Raw genomic sequence first — 17,743 nt, 5'->3', positions numbered from 1 at the left:
TGGAATCCCAGCACTTTGGGAGGCCAAGGTGGGAGGATCCCTTGAGGTCACAAGTTCGAGATCAGCCTAGCCAACATGGTGAAACCCTGTCTCTACTAAAAATACAAGAATAAGCCGGGCATTGTGGTGGGCTCCTGTAATCCCAACTACTCAGGAGGCTGAGGCAGGAGAATCACTTGAACCCAGGAGGCGGAGGTTACAGTGAGCTGAGATCGTGCCACTGCACTCCAGCACAGGCAACACATCAAGACTCTTTCAAAAAAAAAAAAAAAAGAAAAAGAAAAAGACTAGCTAGAGAGTCCTGCCAGGCAAAGGCCCTCAGCTCCTGATTGCTCTACTCACTCCAGGCTGGAAGATGCGGCTTGGCTCTACAGACACACCCGGACCAAGCCACAATTCCCCCCTCGGAGAAATTAACAGGGAAAGAGACTGAGGCGAGGGAGAACCACTCACCAGGAGAGGCAACACTGTTTGACACACTGTCCCTGTACCTCCCAAAACCATTGCCCGCCCACACCTGGGTAACAGTGGCCCCAGCCCCAGGCCCAGCCCTCCTTCGGGAAGGAAGAGGACTGAATGGAGGGCGTGCCAGGCTGAAAGGAGGCGGCGTCCTCAAGCCCCTTGGTAAACAGCCTCTGGGGCCACCTGGCAGGGAGAGGCTGGCACATCAGGAAGTAGCCTCCTCCGGGGAGTTCAGCCAGAGGTCTCGGCAGCAGGCCAGGCCCCATCCCTGTCCCTATCCCCAGGTGGCTTCCAGAGTAACCTTTTCAGAAAGTCTACCCTGCCCACACCTGTTCTGCACCCTTAAGGCCCCACTTCCTCCCTGAGCCTCCTGCAGGCCTCTCACCTAGAAGCAGGGGGTAGTCCTCGGCTTCCAGCCAGGGGGTGCAGACCTGGATGTTCTGGAAACGCTTCTGGCGGATGAGGCAGCTATAATACTCCCTCAGCGGCCCTTTGCCTTCACAGAGAAGAACAGACATTGCCACGGACCCGTTTCTGTCCCTACCACATGGCCCCAGGCCCAAGACTGTCCCCCTAGGAGTGAGGGACCCCTTTCCCAGAAGCCCCACCCCTCGGCAGCTCTAGTCAGGGCCTATCCGGGACATTCCAGAAGTAACGCAGGAGGCCCAAGACCCGCAGGGGTGTGCACCCTGACCCCTGAGGCGCAGTCCTGCACCTGCAGCCAGCTGGCCTCGGGCTGCAAACGTGGCGGAAGAAGCACTGGCCTGGCACTGGAGCACCCATTAGGTGGACCCGGGCTTTTGTCTGTGTTGTGCACAAGGGACATAAGGACAGCCACTGCCCTGCCACAGCCCCCAGAGCACATGGCACAGGTTCCCAGCCGCCCCTGGGAGCCCAGAGACCAGGGGAGGGAGGAGAGCAGGACCAGCAGCTGGCCCAGACCCACCTCCTCCCACACGGATTCTGCTTCTTTCCCTCCTCACAGAGTCACCTTGGAAGGGATGAGAAGCAGTAACTGTGGGACAGGGGCTCTTCCATTTGAAAAATTAAAAGATGCTTAAGACACCAATGATGTGGCCAGGTGTGGTGGTTCACACCTGTAATCCCAGCACATTGGAGACCACAGCGGGCAGAACACCTGAGGTCAGCAATTTGAGACCAGCCTGGCCAACCTGGTGAAACTCTGTCTCCACTAAAAATACAAACAATAGCCAGGTGTCATGGCACACACCTGTAATCTCAGCTACTCAGGAGGCTGAGACACGATATTCACTTGAATGCAGAAGGCGGAAGCTGCAATGAGGCAAAATTTCGTGACTGCACTCCAGCCTGGGAGACAGAGTGGGACTCTCCCTCAAAAAAAAAGACACCAATTAAGTAACAACAACAACAAAAAGACGCTTGGCAACTAGTGAAAAAGTAGAAAACTTGGTATCTCCAAATTCAAATCTAGGCTCCCTGCCCTTCTTCAAAACCCTCTGAGCCTCAGTTTCCCCCACACAGAGCAATTTAAGACCCTATGGCAGAGAGTTGCAGTGAGGACTAAGGAGGCAAGGTCTTGGGAAGCACACGGTACAGGCTGCGTGCCCCTCCCCCTGTGCCACCCCTAACCAGACAGACACCCAGGGTCCCAGATAACTGGCGGTACCTGTTATCACACAGACGAGAGAAGGAAGGTTGTGTCCGTCAAGGGTCAGTTGTTCAAACTCTGTATTTAAAAAAATAAACAATTCTACATGGAATTTCTGATAGAAATCTGTGTTTTTTGTTTTTTTTTTGATGCTGGACTGTACTGGCATGATCTCGGCTCACTGAAACCTCTGCCTCCCAGGTTCAAGTGATTCTCTTGCCTCAGCCTCCCAAGTAACTGGAAGTACAGGTACCCACCACCACACCTGGCTAATTTTGTATTTTTAGTTTGGCCAGGCTGGTCGCAAACTCCTGACCTCAGGTGATCTACCCACCTCAGCCTCCCATCAAAATCCCAGAGTTCTGGGATTACAGGTGTGAGCCACCACTCCCATCAAAAAAATTTTTTTAAATAAAGCCAGGGTCATCCGGTCAGGTGGGGAAAGGGCACTGCTCTGGTGGGGAGGCCACCGCCCTCTCTGAGATGCTCTCCTGGAAGGGGCATTTCAGCCTGAGAGCCTGGTCACTCAATGACCCAACCGGGGATTCAGAGGCGCCCACACCACCACCACCCCTGCTGTCCCCAGACTGGTCCACCCAGTAGCCCGGGGCAGGAACACACTGCAGACCAAGCAAGCAGCTCACAGCTCAGTGGAGCCCAGAGCTCCTCACCGCAGCCACACACCTACTTTCTAAAGCTGCCAGCAGGATGGAGAAGTCTTCATCCTCTAAGAGAAGAGAACTGAATGTCAGGGGTCTTTTCTTTTTTTTTAATTGCATTTTAGGTTTGGGGGTACATGTAAAGAACATGCAAGATTGTGGCTTAGGTACGCACATGGCAGTGTGATTGGCTGCCTTGCTCCCCATCACCTGTATCTGGGATTTCTCCCCAACTCCCCACCCCCCGCTGTCCCTCCCCTATTTCAGGGGCCTCCCTTCCAGCTCACAAGCCCTCCCCTTCTCATTGAGACCAGGGTAGGGACCAGGGGGGCATGCAAGACCAGCAGGGGTGAGGAAAACAGCCTGGCCAGGTGCCCGTCACACCAACCCCAAGGGCCCCGGGGGTCATGCAGACCTGTCCAGCTCGTGCTGCTGACCAGCAGAGCTGGCCGCCCATGGAGACGTGTCACCAGCCCGCTGCCAGCATCCCACTCTGTGAAGGCCGACCGCTCCATGGCTGGGTCCTCAGGTTCTGAGCTGAAGGAGCAGAAAAAAAGCCTGTGAGAGGCCACAGAGCAGGCCCAGGGACCAGGACAGGCACCTCCTGCCGTGGCAAGGCCTGCAGGCTCCCAAAGGTTGGGGTTCCCGGCCACATCAGCAGCGCCAGACCACCCCTGCCACCCGAGGCCTGGGCTTGCTTTCTCCAATACTGCTGCTGGGTGCGCTAAGGTTATGGCAGCAAACAAGACTGACTCGTTCCTTCTCTCCATGGGGGCTACTGTCTTACCATCCCCTCACCTTCAGATGAAGCTGCTGTGACGCCCCTCCACCACCACCCCAGCTTACCCAGGGGCACACAACAGGGTGTGTGGACCTGCACAAAGGTCTCCTCCTTAGCCCCATGAGACACCCCAGGGGACATAGGTCCACAGATCCTGCCACAGGCCTGGGAACCAACTGGCTGGAGAGTAAGACAGTGCAGGAGTCAACAAACATTTCTTAAAGGGCCAGAGAGTAAATGCTTCAGGCTTCGTGGGACACAGGTTCACTGTTACAAAACCCAGTCCTGCTGTTGTAGCTCAAAGGTGGCTCTAGACAACTCAGAAGGGAATGAGTGTGTTGTGTCCCAATGAAACTGGATGTACAAAAGCTGGCAACCAGCCTGTAGCCTCAGTTGCCAACCCCTGGATGAGTGAGTTCCCAGGTCTGCAGTGAGAAGGGGAGAGGCCAGGGCAGGGGCAGCAGAGGGTGGGAGGCCTACCGGGCCCTGAACGGAGAGTGCGAGGCCCCCAGCTTCATGAAGAGCCGGTGCTGCACATCCAGAGGCGTCTCTTTAAAGAAAGATGCTGGTTTGTCGTAGACGGTCATGGCCCTGCAATGAAATCACAGCAGAGCTATTGGGAGGGCGGAAGAAATACCTCAGGAATAGAGGACCCACAGGATCCAGGAAAAGGATGCTTGGGGAATCCAAGTGCCAGACGATGAAAAGCAGCAGCTTTACAATTACTTGGGAATGCACAGACAGACGTCCTAGGACCATAACTGCCTGGACCCCGTGGGGGCTGGAAGAGAAGAAACTCTGCCCCCTCCTCCCCCAGCTTCCCCAAACACCAGGGACCACCTCCCAGCCCCTCAGTGTTTCCTTCTTTCTTTTTTTGTTGAGACTGAGTCTTGCTCTTTGCCCAGGCTGGAGTGCAGTTCGGCTCACTGCAACCTCCACCTCCCGGGTTCAAGCAATTCTCCTGCCTCAGCCTTCCGAGTAGCTGGGACTACAGGTGCCCGCTACCACCCCGGCTAATTTTTCTATTTTAGTAGAGACAGGGTTTCACCATGTTAGCCAGGCTGGTCTCGAACTCCTGACCTTGTGATCTGCCTGCCTTGGCCTCCCAAAGTGAGGGGATTATAGGGGTAGCCCTCAGCATTTTAAACTGCCTCACCAGCATGACACGACAGGCAAGGCAGCTCTCACTGCAGCCATTCAGGGGCCCTGCAACTCTCCCAGGCTGCCGTCACCCCAGACCATGGTACCTGATGTGCCAGTTCTCGGCCAGGTCTTCCCTCATGGCATTGGTAACACACAGGTTCAGGTGGGAGAGGCGCCCAAAGAACCTCTCATACCTGAAAAGATGAATGAGCAATCAGCAGAACCCTAGACAGGCCTCCACTACAACCACAGCGTGGCTCTACACCCCTCAACACTGAAAAGGCCACAGAGCGGGGAACGTCTGAGCTCCCTGAGCCACACCTGTGCCACTGTTCTTTCTTTACGCTGTAGATACCCTTCTTTATGTTGTGTCACTTGTCGGCTTAAATACAATCACTTTATATTTTATTTTTATTTTGTGTTTGAGACGGATTCTCACTGTCACCCAGGCTAGAGTGCAGTGCCATCTTGGTTCACTGCAACCTCCACCACCTGGGTTCAAGCGATTCTCCAGTTTCAGCCTCCCGAGTAGCAGGGATTACATGCGACCACCACCATGCCCGGCTAATTTTGTATTTTAGTAGAGACAGGGTTTTTCCCCATTGGTCACATTGGTCTCAAACTCCCGACCTCAGGTGAGCCTCCCAAAGTGCTGGGATTACAGGCGTGAGCCACTGTGCCGGGCCAACACAATCACTTGAAAAGGAAACTGCCCTCCAGCCTGGGCAACAGAGCAAGACTGTCTCAAAAAAATAAACAAACAAATACAAATTTTAAAAAATAAATAAAAGGAAGCTGTGTATCCCTGCCAAGGTGAACATCCTCTCTCTTGCTGTAAAAGGAAGAAATAAAATAAAGGCCTCACTAGTGGATCTCCGCCACCCTGAGCTACCGCTGCAAAGGGTGTAAGGCCACGGCTTGCTCTCAACGTGGGGGAAAGGGATTCAGTGAACGTTGTACACATTCACTCCTAATCGAGACTGAGCCCTGACCGCGGGGTGGAGCAGGAACAGGGAATGAGCGATTCTGGGTATTTAACTGCCGGGGAATCAGGGCCTGCTCCTCTCTCAAAATGCAGAGAAATCTCAGAAAGGGGGCTGCCTGGGACGACACTTTGGTCCTCACGCTTAGCTGTGTGGCAAGAGGGTCATCGTTCTCAGCCTCACTTTCCTGACTTGTAAAAGGTACACCCTCCCGAGGTGCACGGAGATTGAACGGGGTAAAATACAAAAAGGGCTTGGCATGCAGCTGGTGCTCAATGACTATTTGCTGTTGCTGTCAGCACTGCCAGTGAACAAACTCATCAGGGCAAAGGCAAAGCCAGCCAATGGCCCAAGGCTGGGTGCGCGCACGGAGGCTGGGCATGCAGACCAAGGGAGACGTTACACTCGGGCCCAGAGTACAGCAGACGACCTTCCCAGCTCCACGTCCCACCACTGCCACTGGTCCTTCTTCCTTCCCTGTCTCATAGGCTACAGCAACTGTGGCCCACTTCCAACAGCAGCCCTGGGTTTTAATTTGGGGATCTGCCCTCACACACCCTCTGTCCATGGGATATGGATGCTCCTGAGACCCAGATCTTTTGCTGGAGCATTTGCCCCAAGCCCAGCCTCAACAGGCAGATCAGAGAAAGGCAGGTAGCCTACATGAACCAATCGGAGAGGGCTGCCCTCCCCAATGGGCATGGGTGGAGACGAAACCTAGGACAGCTCGGGAACCACCGCCAGAAGGGGGTGTGGAGACAGACGTGAGCTGGGTCCCAGTGACGCTGCTTAGCTCAAAACCATTTCCCTGAACATTTCCATTCCATGGGCCAAAAAGCGTGGTCCTTTGCTGAGGCCTGTTTCTATCCCTTGGAACCAGCATCTAGCCTGATCCACCAGCCTTGCCGGGCCTCCTGCAGAGCACACAGGAACGAGCTTCCAGAGGCCCACAATGACCCTTCTTTCACTCATCCTTGAGGGGTCTGGGGACAGTATTCCACCCACTTCCCAGAGTCTCACCACTTGGCCAGCAGAACGAGGGGGTGGTTGGGGCCATGGACCAGACCCATGATGGAGTAGCCATAGTTGTGCCAGTCAATGACGAGTTTGCTTCCACAAAGGCAGCCCACGAACCAGCAGACGGCAATGCCAGGCAGCCCTGGGGGGTTCTAGGAAACACAAGAGCCTTGAAAAGGAGGAAATCGGACCACAGTGGGCAATAAACCAAGTGAAAACAGTCACAACACACACGGTGATAAGTCTATTATCTTTACAGAGCTCTTGATAACAACAGAAGAAAGGCCCTCTCCATCATCAAAATAGGTGTACAAACTCATAAAAGAAACACAGTGGGCCAGGCTCCGTGTCTAATGCCTGTAATCCCAGCACTCTGGGAAGCCAAGGCAGGAGGATCATCTGAGCCCAGGAGTTCAAGACCAGCCTGAGTGACACAGTGAGACCCCATCTCTACAAAAAATTTAAAAATCAGCCAAGTGTGGTGGGACACGCCAGTAGCCCCAGCTACCCAGGAGGCTGAGGAGGAAGGATCACTTGAGCCCCGAAGGTTGAGGCTGCAGTTAGGCTACGATTGTGCCGATGCCCGCCAGCCTGGGTGACAGAGCCTGACTCTGCCTCCAAACAAACAAACAAACAAAACCAACCAACCTGAAAAGTCCAAGATCATCAATCATCAGGAGGCAAAAAACAGAACAAAGAGATTTTCCACCTGTCAGAATGCAAAGTCTAAAAAGTCTAACGGCATCTGGTGATGGGAAGCATGCCGGAGAAGAGGCACCTCCGCTCAGCAGGGGACACCCCGGCCCGACCTTACTCTAAAGCTATCCGGTAACATACACATTTTTTAAATGCATCAACTTTAATTGTATGCACAAGAGCAATTCCACTGCTAGGAATTTACCCTAAGAAAGAAACCGGACTTACGAGAAAGGCATATGTTGACTGTGCTCTGCTTGGAGCTGCACTATTTGTAAAAGTCAAAACAAAATCTGGAAGAATCTGAGTATCCATTAAGATGAGACCAAATACATCCACTAGGAAACATCACATATTGGAATTCAATGCTGCCTATTAAAAGAGGAAGGTGCAGGCACAGTGGCTCATGCCTATAATCCCAGCACTTTGGGAGGCCGAGGCAGGTGTATCACCTGCGGTCAGGAGTTGAAGATCAGCCTGACCAACAGAGCAAAACCCCATCCCTACTTTAAAAAACACACACACACACAAAAATTAGCCAGGCGTGGTCATGGGTGCCTGTAATCCCAGCTACCCAGAAGGCTGAGGGAGGAGAATCACTTGAACCCGGGAGGCAGAGGGTGCAGTGAGCTGAGATCGCACCACTACACTCCAGCCTGTCAGCGGCATCAGAGACTCTGTCTCAGGAAAAATAAAAAATAAATCAATAAATAAACAAAAGAGGAAGGTGCTGCTATGTGTTAAAAATAAATTTAAAAAATAAAGGAAAAGAGGTATTCTTCCTTCGGCTAGAAAAGAAATTTTTTTTTTTTTTTTTTTTTTGAGTTGGAGTCTAGCTCTTCCTAAAAAAAATTTTTGTGGTGCCCGGGCATGGTGGCTCAGGCCTGTAATCCCAGTATTTTGGGAGGCCAAGGCAGGCGGATCACGAGGTCAGGAGTTTGAGACTAGCCTGGCCACCATGGTGAGACCTCGTCTAAAAATACAAAAAAGTAGCCAGGCATGGTGGTGCACACCTATAGTCCCAGCTACTCAGGAGACTGAGGCAGTAGCATTGCCTGAACCCGGCAGGCAGAAGTTGCAGTGAGCTGAGACTGTACCACTGCACTCCAGCCTGGTACTACAGATGGAGTGAGACTCCATCTCAAAAAAAAAAAAAAAGTGACAAAGGGAAGAGGTTACAAGTATAACTACAGAACCAGACTGACTACCTAGGTTCAAATCCTGACTCCACCACTTCCTACCTGTATGGCAATGGGCTACTTACAGAACCTTTCCAGTCTAGGTTTTCTCGTCTAAATAAGAACAACCTTAAGAAACAGGTTCTTGTATTACCTAAATGTAATACTTCCCAGGGTGACTGTGAGGACTGAATGAGTTAATACCTGGAAAACACTTAGACACACAGTCAGTATAATGTAAGACTCTATCTGTAAAGACACAGAGACCATGGATAGGTGCCATCAACAGACACCACAGACTCCTGCTCGTGTCTTTAAACATTTACACACACATATGAATATGCAATAGATTACCAACTTGTGCATGTTTTTAAAAGCTGGAAAGTAAACTGTTAACGTGGTTCTGACAGAGGGAGGAAGAGGCTGATACACACCTGGAGAAAGATATAGGTACCTGGCTCGCTCCACATCAACTTCCACAGCAAGTACACGGCCTGGAATACAACTTTGACTCCGTACTGGAAAACTCGGGGCCCAACTGCAAGTCAGAAAACACCTGTGACTACCAAAGGGAATCTGCAAGAATTTTCTTTTTTCTTTCTTTTTTTTTTTTGGAGACAGTCTTACTCTGTAGCCCAGGCTGGAGTACAATGGCATGATCTCAGCTCACTGCAACCTCCGCCTCCCAGGTTCAAGCGATTTTCCTGCCTCAGCCTCCCGAGTAGCTGGGATTACAGGCGCCCACCACTACACCCAGCTAAGTTTTGTATTTTTAGTAGAGACAGGGTTTCATCATGTTAAGCTGGTCTCAAACTCCTGACCTCAGGTGATCCGCCTGCCTCAGCCTCCCTAAGTGGTGGGATTACAGGAGTGAGCCACCATGCCCGGCCTCTGCAAGACTTTTCAAACAAACACCTCCCACCCCCAACCCATGGATTCGCAGGAATCTGGAGTTGACTGCACCCTACCTGCAAGACTCTGAAGTTCTGTCAACCCCACAATCTGAATTCTGTTGTTCTGCAAGAGCTCATCACGGGGTTTGGAGTCTGAAAAGGAGAATGATCCCTTTAATGTACCAGAAGCAGCAATCTCAAGTCAGATCATCTCTCAGCTCAGGCTGAATCATTTTGGAAAATAAGATTTTTCAAAACCTCTCTCTGTTCCTCACTAGCCAGAACTGAGAATGTGGCCAATTCTTGCTCAGATTCCTCTACAAAGCCCACAGCGAGAGGGCCTGAATCTTACCAACCTTCACTTAACACAACGCCTGGCACACAGCAGGTGCTCAATTAAACTAATTCTCTGGATGGTGGAATTTCCCACCACAGGGAGATCCCTAGGAAGTCCCACTCTACCCCATCACCCTGGGATAGCAGACTCTCTAAACAGGGATCAACGGCAACAAATGAGTTCCCACTTCTCCCTGAGATGGGGTTGAGCTACCCTCTCAAGATACCAACGTAGAGAATAATGAAGGAGCAGACACCCCTGCCCTGCACACTGTGGGGAAAAGCTGGACATGAAGAACAAATGAAACATCTTTCTGCAGAGCTCTGCGCAGAGGGATGAGGAATGAGAGAGAGAGACGCTGCTTGTCAGCTCAGACAAAGCCTGACAAGGGTAGCTGCACACGCACACAGCTACCGGCACTGGCCCTGGAGTCCCACGCAACGGGGTTCCACTTGCTAGAATTAAGTGAGACCACGCAATGGAGTCACTTAACACAGTCCTCACACGTGGCAAGATTAATGCCGACTGTACCTAAAGACCCGCCCAGGAAAGGCTGGGTAGAACCCGCTCGTCCAATCCCGGAGAGCTGCCCAAAGGCGGCGACAGAAGGGGCACTTCCGCCTCGACTCCCCGGGGCGGTTAGAGCCGAGGGTCAAAGGCTGAGAGAGCATCCTCCCTCCCAGACCCTCGGGCACTCACTGCAGAACCCCAGGAGGGTCACCGAGAAGCCGTGCTTGGCCAACGACAGCACGTGGTACTGCATGCGGGGGCTGCGGCCCACGTCGCCCAGCACCACGGCTACGACGTGCTGGCCCGCCCGCCCCCGCCGCCAGCGCTTCCATCCTCCCAGCAGCAGCAGCGGCAGCAGCAGACACAGCGCCAGCAGAACGAAGCGGAACGCCGCCATGTTGGCGGGAGCAGCAGTCATGTGACCGCGCTTCCGCGGGCAGGCGCGCTCGCTGTGCGCAGTCGCAGACCGAGTGTCCGAAGTGGGCCGAGAAAAGGCGGGATGGGGACGCGGTTCTCTAAGAGGGGTCCGGGGAGCCCCTCGGGGGGCCAAGAAGTGTTAGTAGTAGGACATACGAACTTACACCAGATTCCGTACACACCAGTGTATTTCCCCGACTAAAGCTGTTACTGTATTGGGATGTAAGAACTCTCTTCGGGGCCCTAAAATAATTTCAAAATATGGTAAGACAAGAATTTGGGTGAATCTCATCCTAACACTGAGGAATGAGCCAGACGCTGACAAGTACGAACCGTAGAGTTACGTCTATGTAAAGAAAAGTCAGTCCTTGCTGTTAGAAGTCAGGGGCTGGTAACATGGGTGCGCTGCATTTGGGGCGGCACCTCAAGCAGCATCTTACCTGCCCATTTTCCAGGGCGTACATCACACTTAATAAAACATTTAAAAGGTAGAGAGGGGATGCCTATAATCCCTGCACTTTGGGAGGCTGAGGCGGGCAGATCACTTGAGCTCAGGAGTTCGAGACCAGCCTGGCCAACATGATGAAACCCCCTCTCTACTAAAAATAAAAAATTAGCCAGTGTGGTGGCACGTGCCTCTAGTCCCAGCTACTTGGGGGGGGGGTGCTGAGGCAGGAGAATTGCTTGAACCCGGGAGGTGGAGGTTGCAGTGAGCCGAGATCACACCACTGCACTCCAGCCTGGGCGACAGAGTGAGACTCCATCTCAAAAAACAAAAACAAAGGTAGTGAAGGGAAAGGACAAACAAGTAAGTAAATACCATCATGGTTTTGCTCAAGAATCCATGACTAGAAGGAAAATTTCCCCAATGACCCTCCAATTTCACCTCCCAAAGTAGCCATAGTAAGAGTTTAATGTGTGTCTCTGTGACCGCCTCTTATTAGTTTATTTTCATGCTGTTGATAAAGACATACCCAAGACTGGGTGATTTACAAGAGAAAGAGGTTTAATGGACTTACAGGTGCACATGGCTGGGGAGGCCTCACCATCACCGCCGAAGGCAAAGAGGAGCAAGTAAGTCCCCTCTTACATAGATGGCAGCAGGCAAAAAGAGCTTGTGCAGGAAAACTCCTTGTACAACAATCAGGTCTCGGGAGCCTGATTCGCTATCACGAGAATGGCACAGGAAAGACCTGACCCCATGATTCAGTTACCTCCTAGTGGGTCCCTCCCACAACACATGGAAATTCAAGATGAGATTTGGGTGGGGACACAACCAAATCATATCACGGATCTTTCTCTTTGAAAGCAGTCCCTTGCAGAGAAACACCAACAGCTCACTGGTGATGCCACCCCATTGCCCCTATTTAGGAGCTGCCCCAGAATCTGCAGAGCCAACACCCGCACCACATTCAACAAACAAACAAGACAGCAGCTCCTCCCCTGTTGAGGACCACAGGCAGCACCCAGAGGACAGGGTAGCCCGTGGGGATGTGGCTCCCCAGTGTCCCTGGGCTCAGCTCAGGGCTTGGCACACTTTTTTTTTTTTTTTTTGCAAACTTTTCCTTTTCTTTTTCTTTTTCTTTTTTTTTTTTGAGACAGAGTGTCACTCTGTCACCCAGGCTGGAGTGCAATGGTGCAATTTCGGCTCACTGCAACCTCCTCCGCCTCCCACATTCAAGTGATTCACCTGCTTCAGCCTTCCAAGTAGCTGAGATTACAGATACGTGCCACCATCCTCGACTAATTTTTTGTATTTTTTGTAGAGACGGGGTTTTGTCATGTTGGCCAGGCTGGTATTGAACTCCTGACCTCAAGTGATCCACCCACCTCAGCCCCCCAAAGTGCTGGGATTACAGGTATGAGCCAGCACCCGGCCATGGCACACTCTTCATCTGCTTTTCATAATAGCCTCATTACTCCCTTTCTACGGATTCGGAAGGTAGAGGCCACGCCTTATGCCAGACCTTGAAACCTGAGCTTTCAGAAGGAAAGAAAGGATGAATAAGGATGTGCAGACAGCAGGATGGGCACAGAGACATGCTGGCAGCGGCATTAATCCTCGGGTTCCCAGCGAGGCCCCTGCCTCCAGGTTGCGTGCACTGGGCTGGAGGCCTTCGAAACATCCCCTCCCCAACTCTGTCGACCCTCGATAATGGGACAGGTAGGGGGGCTGGGACCTCAGCCTCAGGACTCCTGGCTCTCCTGCTCGACCTCCGGAAAGCCACTCCCCATCAGTTTGCTTTCTTCACCTGTGAATTAAGGGAGGGGAACGTCACATCTTTGAGAGCCCGTCCTGCTCTGATGAGCCAAGGGGATAAGAACCACGGTGATGACAAACCAAAAGTAGACACCTCCCTCTGGTAGGCGAACCTCCATTGGGGAGGAAGTTTCAATGGTGTCTCCAGAAGAGAGAGGCCGGAGGCGTCCCCAGCAGTGGGGAGGCTTCGTGGCTGAGCCAGGCTGCCGTCCTGCTTTCTGCTTTCTTACTTGGCATCCATTCTACATGAGATTCGGTCTTTCCAACAATCAAGAGGGCACGGATAGGTCATTCAAGCTCCCTTGGAGCCTCAGATTTTGTTCGAGGTGGTTGAGCACCCACTTGAGGGGTTGTCAGGGATTAACAGAAGTGATGACAATGACAAGCTTTCCTTGGAACATGTGTTCCCAGAGGTGCTCCCAAGGGGGCAAAAATGGTTCTTGAGGAGCAAATCAACCTTACCCTTTTTATGTATGAAGCACATATGTAGATACAATATGCAAACATGCAGTATATCTGCAGTGTCAAAATTTCATGAAAACTGAAGCAGTGGCTCACGCCTGTAATTCCAGCACTTTGGGAAACTGAGGCAGAAGGATCACTGAAGCCCAGGAGTTCAGGACCAGCCTGGACACCATAGTGAAACCCCATCTCTACAAAAAATACCAAAAAATGGTGGTGGCATGAGCCTGTAGTCTCAGCTACTTGGGAGACTGAGGTGGGAGGATCACCTGAGCCCAGGGAGGTCACACCACTGCACTCCAGCCCGGGTGACAAAGCAAGACCCTGTCTCAAAAAAACAAAGAAGTAAAACAATATTTCATGGGGACTTACGTGAGGAACGCTCATCTTCTGCCAGTAGACATGTAGATGGTCCAGCCACTGTGGAAAACAAGTGGTGGTCCCTCATTAGAGTCAACATAGAATTACCACGTGACCCAGCAATAGCATTCCCAGGTATACAACCACAAGAATTAAAAACAGGTTTTCGAACAAAACTTGTAAGCAGATGCTTATATCAGCACTATCCACAAGAACCAAATCATGGAAACAACCCAAAAGTTCATCCGCGGATGAGTGGAAGAACGAAATGCAATCTGTCCTCAGCAACAATCCCATAGCCTCTCACCCGAGGTTTCCCACGTGTCTCTCGTTTTTTTGTTTGTTTGAGATGGAATCGTGCTCTGTCACCCAGGCTGGAATGCAGTGGTACAATCTCGGCTCACTGCAACCTCCGCCTTCCAGGTTCAAGCGATTCTCCTGCCTTAGCCTCCCTAGTAGCTGGGATTACAGGCGTGCATCACCACGCCTGACTAATTTTTATATTTTTAGTAGAGACCGGGTTTCACAACGTTGGCCAGGCTGGTCTCAAACTCCTGACCTCAAGTGATCCTCCCAAAGTACTGAAATTACAGGCGTGAGCAACTATGCCCAGCTGCAGATGTCGATTTTTTTTTTTTTCTTGAGACAGACAAAATCTCGCTCAGTCTCCCAGGCTAGAGTGCAGTGGCACGATCTTGGTTCACTGTAACCTCCGCCTCCTGGGTTCAAGTGATTCTTCTGCCTCAGCCTCCCAAGTAGCTGGGATTACAGGCATGTGCCACCATGCCCAGATAAATTTTGTATTATTAGTAGAGATGGGGTTTCACTATGTTGGCCAGGCTGGTCTTGAACTCCTGACCTCAGGTGATCCACCCACCTAGGCCTCTCGAAGTGCTGGGATTACAGGCGTGAGCCACCGCTCCTGGCCCATGTGTCTGCTTTTGGTTTGTCATCACCATAGTTCTGATTCTCTTAGATCATCAGAGCAGAAGGGGCTTCCCCAAGAGGTGACATTATTCATCCATGAAAAGGAATAAAGTACTCATGTGCTACAACACATAGGAACCTTGAAAACATCGTGCTGAGTGAGAGAAGCCAGACACAAAAGGCCATGCGTTGTATGATTTCATTTCTGTGAAATAGCCAGAATAGTTCAATCCATAGCCACAGAGAGTTGATTCCTGGTTGCCGGGGCCTGGGGAGGGGAGAATAGGGAGTTTCTGTGAATGAGTATGGGATTTCTTTTTGGGGTGGCAAAAACATTCTGGAGGTAGACCAGCGATGGCTGCACAACTTTGTGAATATACTAAAATCCACTGTGAAACTGTATATATTTAAAGGGTGAATGTTGCGGTATGTGAATGATATGGAAATGTTGTAAACAGGTGCTCAGTGCCGCGAAGAAAGCTCAGCACTGTGGGAAGCAGAAAAGTTCCTCTTTAAAGTTTCCTTTCCTGTTAAAGAATAAGTGTGCTAAAAATAAAAAATAAAAAGAGTAAGTCTGCTAATAGCTTTGTTAAGCCTTATCCTGTGTAGCTGTTAGACCTGCCATGCTCACAGGCACGTAGTACATTCTACGTCCTTGTACTTCAACCAAGATGTCTGCGCTGGACGTGCTCACAGGCGTGTCCCAGCTCTCCATTGCTTTTACCTGTTTAGAAAAGTTTTAAGTTGTGGGTCGGGCGCGGTGGCTCAAGCCTGTAATCCCAGCACTTTGGGAGTCCGAGGCAGGGGGATCACGAGGTCAAGAGATCGAGACCACCCTGGTCAACAAGGTGAAACCCCATCTCTACTAAAAATGCAAAAAACAAGCTGGGCACGGTGGTGCGTGCCTGTAATCCCAGATACTCGGGAGGCTGAGGCAGGAGAATTGCCTGAACCCAGGAGGCGGAGGTTGCGGTGAGCCGAGATCGCGCCATTGCACTCCAGCCTGGGTAACAAGAGCGAAACTCCGTCTTAAAAAAAAAAAAAAAAAGTTTTAAGTTGTTAGCCAATCAGGTTTTAATTTAGACTGTGAGATCTGGCTCCAGCCAATGGAGATCAGACACAGCAGTAAGGATGACCCCAAATGAGTAAGAAATAAATTCGTGTGTTTTCCTTTGTTCTTTGTACTCTGGTGGCAAGACGGCTAGTGAGAGTACCTTTCCTGTAGCCCAAAAAAAGTAAAAATTGTGTTATTGAAAGATCCTTTGTCTCGGTGCTATTTTTTCTTTGCAGCACCAAGCATCTATTTCCAACAAGCACTGAGACAAAGGATCTCTTAGCAAGCAATTGATACTTTTTTACTTCCTACACTGCAGGAAGGGTACCCCCGCTAGCCATCTTGCCACGAGAGTACAACCATCAAAGGAAAGCAGACATGTTTGTCTCTTAAGCTCTTGGAGTCGTCCTTACTGCTGCATCTGAGCTCTGCTGACTGGAGTCAGACCTCACAATCTAAACTAAAACCCCATTGGCTAACAACTTAAAACCGTAAACCCGTGGAAGTAATGGAGAGCTGGGACACGCCTGTGAGCACGTCCAGCACAGATGTTTTGGTTAAAGAAGTACAAGGACGTAGAACGTACTACGTGCCTGTAAGCATGGCATGTCTAACAGCTACGTAGGATAGGACTTAACAAAGAGTTATTAGCCCACTTATGATTTATTCTTTAACAAGAAAGGAAACTTTAAAGAGGAACTTTTTTGCTTCCCACACTCAGTAAACCTGTTATTAAAGATATTTCAGGATTCAAATATTTAAAAACACTCCAGGGGTAGGAAAAAGAGCTATGAGGAAATTAAAAGGTTGATTCCTGCTGAGAAGTGGTGTTTAAAAAAAAAAAAAACAAATAGAAAAAAAAGAAATTAAAAAGTTGAGAAACCCTGTCGTCTGCACATAGAGAGCATCAACTATACACTTGAGAGGTGTTTTTATTATTATTACAGTTATTATTATCATTATGTCATCTCTCTCTTTTTTTTTTTTTTTTTTTTGAGACAGAGTCTCACTCTGTCGCTCAGGCTGCTGGAGTGCAGTGGCACGATCTCGGCTCACTGCGATATCCACCTCCTGGATTCAAGCCATTCTCCTGCCTCAGCCTCTGGAGTAGATTGGCACATGCCACCATGTCCAGATGATTTTTGTATTTTTAGTAGAGAGGGAGTTTCACCATATAGGCCAGGCTGGTCTTGAACTCCTGACCTTGTGATCCTCCCACCTCGGCCTCCCAAATTGCTGGAATTACAGGTGTGAGCCACCGGGCCCAGCCTCTGTAATCTCTTAACTGAAGTGCTTGGGACCAAGTATGTTTCTGAATTTAAAATTGTTTGGGTTTTAGAAAGATAATATGGTACACCTACATACAACAGCCCCGACAAGGTTTGAGACAGCACCCAGGAAACCAACATTAAAATTTCTGTGAGGAAATAGAGGTGCATTCACACTGAGTGAAATAAATACGGATGCTAGGTCCTCACGCTCTGTCGTGGTTTGAATGTGTGCCCTAAAGTTCATATACTGGAACCTTAATTCTTTTTTTGTTTGTTTGTTTTTTGAGATGAAGTCTTACTCTGCTGCCCAGGCTGGAGTGCAGTGGTACAGTCTTGGCTCACTGCAGCTCCCCCTCCCAGGTTCAAGCCATTCTCCTGCCTCAGCCTCCCGAGTAGCTGGAACTGCAGGCCTGTGCCACCACACCCAGCTAGTTTTTTGTATTTTTAGTAGACACAGGGTTTCACCATATTGGTCAGACTGGGCTGGAACTCCTGACCTCATGATCCACCTGCTTCAGCCTCCCAAAGTGCTGAGATTACAGGCATGAGCCACTGTGCCCAGCCAGAACCTTAATTCTCAATGCCACAGTGTTGAGAGGTGGGACCTTTCATGAGGACTCTGCCCCCATCAATGGCTTCATACTGTTACTGCAAAAGTGGGTACCTGATGAAGGAATGAGTTTGGCTTCTTTCTCTTCTCTCT

The 17,743-nt window shown here is 50.6% G+C and overlaps 1 protein-coding gene across 14 annotated transcripts in view; it reads right to left on the bottom strand.

Moving 5' to 3' along the window:
• The window catches only part of ALG1 (ALG1 chitobiosyldiphosphodolichol beta-mannosyltransferase), a 148,855-nt gene extending 138,150 nt beyond the window's left edge, over positions 1-10,705 (bottom strand). For 11 of the 14 annotated variants that reach the window (XR_013524570.1, XR_013524573.1, XR_013524567.1 and 8 more), the window contains exons 1-10: positions 10,479-10,705; positions 9,518-9,595; positions 8,984-9,087; positions 6,679-6,827; positions 4,780-4,869; positions 4,013-4,123; positions 3,167-3,288; positions 2,781-2,819; positions 2,111-2,170; positions 848-958 (exon numbers count right to left, since the gene is read on the bottom strand). Coding sequence is in view for 4 of the 14 variants with exons in the window: in XM_002755867.6 (XP_002755913.5) it covers positions 848-958; positions 2,111-2,170; positions 2,781-2,819; positions 3,167-3,288; positions 4,013-4,123; positions 4,780-4,869; positions 6,679-6,827; positions 8,984-9,087; positions 9,518-9,595; positions 10,479-10,686 (1,072 nt within the window). In the remaining 10 variants the exon portion in view is untranslated. The other 3 variants (XM_078344607.1, XM_078344609.1, XM_078344606.1) reach the window with 3 other exon arrangements.
• Positions 10,706-17,743: the final 7,038 nt, after the last annotated feature.

Source organism: Callithrix jacchus, chromosome 12 (assembly GCF_049354715.1).
Source record: "Callithrix jacchus isolate 240 chromosome 12, calJac240_pri, whole genome shotgun sequence".
In the NCBI taxonomy this organism is placed as follows: domain Eukaryota; kingdom Metazoa; phylum Chordata; class Mammalia; order Primates; family Cebidae; genus Callithrix; species Callithrix jacchus.
The sequence above is the reverse complement of the archived record's forward strand: the minus strand, read 5'-3'. Positions and strand labels throughout refer to the sequence as shown.